Source organism: Myotis lucifugus, unplaced genomic scaffold (assembly GCF_000147115.1).
Source record: "Myotis lucifugus unplaced genomic scaffold, Myoluc2.0 scaffold_2667, whole genome shotgun sequence".
In the NCBI taxonomy this organism is placed as follows: Eukaryota; Metazoa; Chordata; class Mammalia; order Chiroptera; family Vespertilionidae; genus Myotis; species Myotis lucifugus.
In genome coordinates this window covers 1-7,646 of record NW_005873715.1, presented here as the reverse complement: position 1 = coordinate 7,646, position 7,646 = coordinate 1, and the positions used below count along the sequence as shown (strand labels likewise).

The window sequence follows — 7,646 nt, the reverse complement described above, 5'->3', positions numbered from 1 at the left end:
GGGCCCAGGGAGACGTGTCGGCCAACACTTAGGAGCTGTTGTCTCCTACATTTACTGAGCGGGTGCTGCTCTGCAGGAACCAGCCAGCACTTGTGGATGCTGCCCTGTTTCCAAGCCCAGCCTGAGCCTTATGTGCATCATCGCTGGAGGGGGACGGAGGACGCCGGCGACAGGCAGTGGGAAACAGAGAAGTGCGGTAACTTGCCTAAGGACACACAGCAGGTCAGGGGATGGTACAGAGAGGGTGTGAGTTACATCACAGGGCAGGGGAGACCGTGTGTGTGTGTGTGTGTGTGTGTGTGTGTGTGTGTGTGTGTCTTGGACTAGAGTGGATACACTTTTCATCTTTAAAAATATATATTTGTATGGATGTCAGAGAGGAAGGGAGAGAGAGATAGAAACACCAAGGATGAGAGAGAATCATGGATCGGCTGCCTCCTGCACACCCCACTGGGGATGGAGCCCGCAACCCAGGCCTGTGCCCGGACTGGAATCGAACCCTGACCTCCTGGTTCATAGGTTGATGCTCAACCCCTGAGCCACGCCGGCCGGGCTACCCTTTCATCTTCAGTGAACGGAGGTGCAGGCGGGCGGAGGGTCTGGCTGTTGGCACGTGGGGAGCACTGTCCCGAGTGCTGGGGGGTCTGGGGTCGGCTGCAGCCACACAGTGTCCCCTGGAGACAGTCCCAGGGCGTCCACTCACCCCGAAGGGTTAAGGAGAGAGCGGGGTGGGGGCCTCCTGTGCCGGCCGGTGGGCGGGGCGCTCTCCCTCTGCACCCCTTTCTTGGGGCAAACGCAGTTTGTGGCGTGTCGTGCCCCGTGCACTTGTTAATATCCACGGCGATCTGGGGGGCACAGATAAAAAGGCAGCGTCCCAACCACCTCCCTCCCCCCCCCCACACACACACACACACGCATCCGCTGCCTCCCGCCCAGCGTCCTCGGAGCGGACGGAGCTAGGACCCAGGAAGGACGGGGCAGCGGGGATATAAATAGAGGACAGACCAGAACAAAGTTTGAGGAGCAGCCTGACATCACTGCCTCCCTCCACCCCAGGAGCCGCGGACGAGGTCGGACCCGGAGGACCTGGCGGGCGAGTGGGGGACAAAGGTCCCGTGGTCCTCGGTCCCACCCTCGGGGAGCAGGGCCCGTCCGCTCAAACCTGGACGGAGGCATGAAGGCTGCGGGCTGAGCCGGCCGAGCGCCGGCCGGGCTCCCTCCCTCGCGGGGCTGGGCGCCTGCCCGGGGCCCCACGTCTGCTGTCGGATCAGAGCGGCTCCTCGCGCATCCCCACCGCCCGTGGTCTCTGCGACGTCCGTCCGTCCATCCGTCCATCCGTCCATCCGTTCATCCATCCGGAAGCGCTCAGGCCTGCAGACGCGTCCGGCCGCGCGCCGACCCTCGAGGCTCCCCCCGCGGGACCGACACGGATCGCTCTCTGCTTTCAAGAACCTGGGACAGCGTCCCTCTCCCTGGGGCGCGGCCGCTGAAGGCCCTGGTTGCCTCTCATCCTCCACCGCCATGAGGGAGCCGCCGCGGCCCCGGCCCCGCTGGCCCTCCTGGCTGCTGCTACTGTGCTGCAGTTTCCAGGTAACGTCCCAGGCGGGCGCTGGGACCGGGCGCTGGGACCGGGCGCTGGGACGGGCTGGCTCGGGGCGGCCGCGGCTGACGCTGCTGTGTTCTGTGTCCAGGTGCGCCCGGCCCTGTCCAGCTCGCAGGCCCATCCAGGTAAGGAGCTTCCTTCTCGTCCGGTCCCGGCGCTACCTGCTCGCCCTGCCTCGCGGGCGTCGGGCGCCGTCTGTCTCGTCTATCTGTCTGTCTGTCTGTCTGTGAGGAGGTCGGGGCGGCCCTCCTGGTCGCCGTTCTTTTTGTTGTTGTTCGTCCTCACCTGAGGATATTTCTCCGTGGATTTCAGAGCGAGTGGAAGAGAGAGGGAGAGACAGAGAGGAACATCGATGTGAGAGAGACGCATCTATGGGCTGCCTCCTGCAGGGCCTGGGCTGGGGAGGAACCTGCAGCCCATGTGGATGCCCTGGACTGGAATCGAACCCGGGACCCTTCGGTCCACAGGCCGATGTGCTATCCGCTGAGCCACACCGGCCAGGGTGCAACCCCCCCCCAATCCTTTGCTGTGTGAGTCCTCGGCCTAGATGCTGTTTGACGAGGCTTTTTGGGGTGCTTGGGGGACAGAGGCAAACAGCTTCGCCAGAAGGTGGGGCCACCCACGCAGACGGGGAGGCTCAGGGCACGGACGGGAGGCCCGCGTGAGCAGCCGGGTGGGCGTGTGGCCGCATTCCCCCCTTGGCTCCCTGGCCGGCCTGTGTGTGGTGGGAGGAACCCCCACACGAGTGTCCCCACACCCTGGGAGGCAGGCCTGCATCTCGGAGCTGCGGGGGGCCTGGCGGGCGCCCCCCACCGTTACTCCGTGAGCCACCGGCCACCTCAGGGGCGACTCTCTGACAACCAGGGGCTGTGGGCACAGCCAACACGCCCGGTCCTGCTCCGGGGCTGAGCCCGGTCTGTGGACGGAGCCGTGGGCGGGGTGGGCGCGGGACCGGGGTGAGTCAGAGCTGGTGGGACTGTCTCCCGCGGGCGCTGACGCAGGCCGCGCGGGTGTCACACCCCGACTTATCAGCGTGGGAGGGGCGTGGCCACCATCCTTCGTCCTCGAGTTCTAGTTCAGTCGCTGCTGGGAAGGGGGCAGAGACCGTCCCGAGTCGCGGCAGAGAGAGGACACGCGGCCGAGACACCCTCCCCCGTGTAGCCTCGTGGGGAGGAAGCGACAGAGGACGGGGCGGGGGGGGGGGGGGGCGTGTCCTCACCAGGACCATTGACGGGCGGCCCCAGACCCGGCTGCTCACACAGTTAGAGGCCGGGAGACACTTCCCACGTGTGCCAGGGCCACGTCGTGCCCACACACGTCCACACACGTCCACACATGTCCACATGTGTCCACACCCCTCCACACATGTCCACATGCCTCCAGACATGTCCAAATGTGTCCACATGCCTCCACATCCACATGTGTCCCCACATGCCCATGTGCCTCCAGCCACACATGTCCACATGCCTCCACCACACCATTACATGTCCACACACACATGTCCACACGCCTCCACACGCGTGCCTGGCCCTCAGCTCCCAGGAGCGGTTGAGTTCAGTCCTGTTCCCTGTGGAGCTGGTCTCCTCTCGGGGCCTCGCTGGGCAGAGAGGACGTTTCCGGGCCCACCCGCTGCGGCGGGTTTTGCACAAGGAGCCGGAGGGAGGAGACGGCAGCCAGACTCGCAGGCGACAGGTTTCACGTCACAGCAGGTGCCCGCGGAGCCGCACGCGGGGGGTGGTCGGCTCGGCCCCTCGGCCCCTCGGACGCGGGCGTGCGGGCTGAGGCTGAGCTAGAGCCGTCGGTGGGAGACAGTGGTCCCGGCCGTGGCTGCCCGGGGCCCCTCGGACCACAGACCCCGGCTCCCTCCGCGGACGGCACGGGCCCAGGGGAGCCGGCCGGCGGCTCTCCGTGTGGACACGGCCCTCCCTCTCCTGGGCCCTGTGTCAGCGGCGGCGGGCGAACGGGAACACGGCCCCGGCGAGGAGGAGGCCTCTGGAGGCGCCAGCTGCTCCGCCCGCAGCAGATGTTCTGGCCTTTCGCGCGTCCTTCTCCCCGAGGAGCTGAGAACCAAGTCGGGCTGTTCCCCTCGGCCCGAGGAGGAGCCAGATGTCCGACAGGGAGGCCGGGCGACAGGAGGACGGAGACACGTGTTATATTATTGGTTAAGCCTCCCCCCCCCCCCAGGATAGTTTTTCCGTTGATTTATTTTCTTTTTAGAGAGAGTGTGGGAGGGAAGGGGAGAGACACAGAGAGGGAAACATCGATGAGAGAGAGACCCCTCGATGGGTCGCCTCCTGCACGCGCCCCGACCAGGGCCGGGGAGGAGCCCGTGACCGAGGTACATGCCCTCGACTGGAATCGAACCCGGGACCCCTCAGTCCGAGGGCCGACGCTCTCTCCACTGAGCCGGACCGGCCAGGGCAGCACCTTTTCATGTATCAAAAAATAATGTGCATTTCTTTGTCTTTGTTTATGTCCTTTTCCCCAACGTTCTTTCGGTGGAAAGGTTCTTCACATAGTAGGAGCTTTATGCCTGTCATGTATGTAACACACGGAAACAGCAACCGGGACGCGGCCGTCCCGTGTGTCACGTGACCGTGGCCCCCCAGTCCCGTGTGGCTCGGTGTATGGTTCGGTGCGGACTTTAAAAAATGTACGTTGTCAAATCTACGCCCGTTTGCCTCCCAAGCGTCTCTGTTTTATTGCGTTTAAGTGTCGATCCCTTAGACGTCGCCGGCGAAGAGCGAGGTCTGTGGGCGGCTGATGGTCCCCAGGCCTCGGACCAATGCTGTGTCTCCTCCGATTAGAAATGCCACCTCGATCGAGAATCACTTCCCGCAGGTGCTCGGGGGTGTTTGTGGGTGTTTTCGCACGGCCTGTCCGCCCTCGGGCGCACCCGGTCGTCTGTATCGGGCGGCTTTACCCTCATCCTCTCCTGCTCTCGCCAGATTTCCCTCGTTTTTCTTGCTTATTTATTTATTTTTCTTTTTAAAAAAAATATATATATTTTTAAATTTATTTCAGAGAGAGGAAGGGAGAGGAAGAGAGAGAAGCATCCATGAGGAGAGAGAATCACGGACCGGCTGCCTCCTGCACGCCCCCCACTGGTGGGGATCCAGCCCGCAACCCGGGCCTGTGCCCCGACCGGGAATCGAACCCTGACCTCCTGGTTCCTGGGCCGACGCTCAGCCACGGAGCCCCGCCGGCCGGGCCGCGCGTGCTTTCTCTCTATCGGACGCACTCGCACCTGCGCGCGTTCCCGCCGTGGTGTCCGGCGAGGCCGCCAAGGGCCGCAGAGGCCATCTGTCCGCCTCCGCGCTGCATTCTTCCATTGTTTGTAACCGTTTCTCACTCGCTAAATTCTTTTCTCATTTGTCATGGTTTTCTGTTTTTTTTCTCTGAGCTGGTTGTGAGCACACAGCGTCTGAAAATAACGATCCTATTATCTTCTTTCAAAACGTTTATTGCGGGACTAGCACAAGGGTCACCGTATTCGTTCTCCGCGCCTGGGCCCTGGCAGACGTTAGGGCGTCTGATCAGCGTTTAGTCATCGGGCGGTCCCGCACTTCTGGGGAGCGGCCCAGGGAGCCGGCCCGAGGGGGTCAGGGGGGGACCTCCGCGGAGTGGGGGACTGGACAGGGCGGCCCCTCCGGCCACGGTCCCCACGCTCACCAGGAAGGTGGAGAAAAGCAACTAGCCCGGCGGCCGGCGTGGCTCAGGGGCTGAGCATCGACCTGTGAACCGGGAGGTCGAGGTTCAATTCCCGGGCAGGGCACAGGCCCGGGTCGCGGGCTCCATCCCCAGTGGGTGGCGTGCAGGAGGCAGCCGGTCCATGGTTCTCTCTCATCACGGATGTTTCTCTCTCTCTCCCTCTCCCTTCCTCTCTGACATCCATAACAATAGATTAAAAATAATAAAAAGCAGGAGAGAGCATTGAGTGTATGCCCAGCTCTGAGCTGACGCCTTGTCCTTCGTCCCCAGGGTTCAAGGTCTTGCTGACCGCCTCCCACTACTGGCCCCTGGAGCATGTGGACGGCATCCATGAGCTGCAGGAGACGGCTGGAGGTACACGCGGGTGGCGAGGGCGCCAGGGAGGGCACGGGGCGGGGCGGGGCGGGGCGGGGCCCCGGGAGAGACGCGGGAGCAGCAGGTGCGTGGCCGCCGGGACGCGTGGCCGCCCCTACTCGTCGCTCTTGCAAAGCAGCAGACGAGAGAGTAGGGATGTTGGTGACGGAAGGTCGGAATCGATTCAGAACATGCCGGCATACGCTCCCCGGGAGCCAGACGCTGCGTCTCGAGGGTTAAGCTATAGGCGGGACCGTCGCCTTGGGACTGGGGACTGGGTCACCTCGGTGCCGTCCGCGGGGGCCCAGCTGTGCTGCACCGAGGGCTGTGCCCACCCAGACGGGCTGGCGTGTTCGCCGCGCGGTCTCGCTCAGCAAAGGTGCCCCCGCCTGCCAATCAGCTGGTCCCCGCATCAGGGCACCTCCCCCGTGGAAAGCGAACTGCGACCTCCCGGTTCAAAGGTCGCCGTGCACCCCCACCCACCGGCCCCTCCCGGACGCACCCGCCTTCACGGACAGCGTCTCCTTCTGACTCGATCCGGAACCTCTGCCCGGAGACGCCCCGACATTCCTGAGCGATTTCTTTTCTAATCAGAACTTTTATTCTATTTTTTAAAATGTTTTTATGGATGTCAGAGAGGAAGGGAGAGGGAGAGAGAGAAACATCAATGGTGAGAGAGAACCATGGACCGGCTGCCTCCTGCACGGCCCCCACTGGGGAAGGAGCCCGCAGCCCGGGCCTGGGCCCTGACCGGGAATCGAACCGTGAGCTCCGGGTCCTTAGGTCGAGGCTCACCACTGAGCCACACTGGCCGGGCTCAATCAGCCCCTTTGGTGTTTGGAAAACTCTCATCCATGAAAAACCTTCTTATGAGAGGACGTCATCCCTCAGACACACTCAGTCTGTGGCCGAACCGTGGCTCCCGACGCCTCCCTCCCCGTAACGTCTCCGTGTAGACGTTCGCCCCGAGCCACGCGGGCGATGAAGGGCTCCCTGCAGACCGTGCCGAGCCCGTGGTTTATGGCACCAGGCCGTGCGGGCCCCTTCCCATCAGCTGAGGAAACCCCGCAGAACGAGCCGGGACAGCCCGGCTGTGGGGAGAAACCTCCGTGGACGGGCAGCGTTGGTCTCTGTGGCTGGCTCCTCTGTCGTGTGTGCACGTGTCTTCATATCACGTCCCTGTCTCCACGCCGTGTCTCTGTCCCACCCGTCCTGTGCCATCACCACCGTCCATCCTCCCGTGGCGAGCTCAAGGTCATCTCTCTCAACGGGATGTCCAGGTGGGCGTGGAGCCCGCTCGCTGGGCCAAAGTGTGTGGCCAGGTTCCGTGGCCTCGTCCCGTGGCCTCATCCCGTGGCCGTGGCGCTCCGGGGCTGTCGTGAGCCATCCTGTGGCTGCACAGCGAGGGGCGGGGAGGTCCGAGAAGGCGCCCGCGGCGAGGGGAGCGCCCCGCCCGGATGCGGAGCCGCTGAGAGATGTGCCCGTGGCTCTGTGTTGCGTGTCACTCATCTGTTGTGCTTTCTTCCTTCTGTTGCCCACCCAGCATGGCGAGCCCGCAACCTCACCGCGCCCCCTTCCCATAACGCTACCTTTGTGCCCACCAATGACTCTGCCTACTCCAATGCCTCTGCGACCATAGGTGAGCACGTGCCCCCTCCCGTCCGCCGCCCGGCGCCCCCGGGTGTGCGGTTCCGTGTGAATTCTCTCTGTCACAGCGAGCGGGCGGGCACGCCGACGCCCAGGGAAGGAGGAGACCAGGGTTTCTGTGGGTTTTTTCAATATATTTTTATGGATTTCAGAGCGGAAGGGAGAGGGAGAGAGAAAGAGAAACATCAGTGATGAGAGAGCATCATGGATCGGCTGCCTCCCGCACGCCCCCCACTGGAGATGGGCTCGCGACCCGGGCACGTGCCCTTGACGGGAACCGAACCCCCGTGACCTCCTGGTTCACAGGCCGAGCTGAACCCCTGAGCCACCC

The 7,646-nt window shown here is 63.9% G+C and overlaps 1 protein-coding gene across 1 annotated transcript; it reads left to right on the top strand.

Annotated features, from left to right (window-relative positions):
- Nucleotides 1-919: 919 nt before the first annotated feature.
- On the top strand, nucleotides 920-7,433 carry LOC102428892 (adhesion G-protein coupled receptor D1-like; the record flags this gene model as incomplete). The annotated part of the gene is made up of 4 exons (XM_014450555.2): nucleotides 920-1,590; nucleotides 1,692-1,728; nucleotides 5,585-5,668; nucleotides 7,212-7,433. Coding segments are annotated over exons 1-4 (412 nt in total), but the record flags the coding sequence as incomplete, so codon positions are not given.
- Nucleotides 7,434-7,646: the final 213 nt, after the last annotated feature.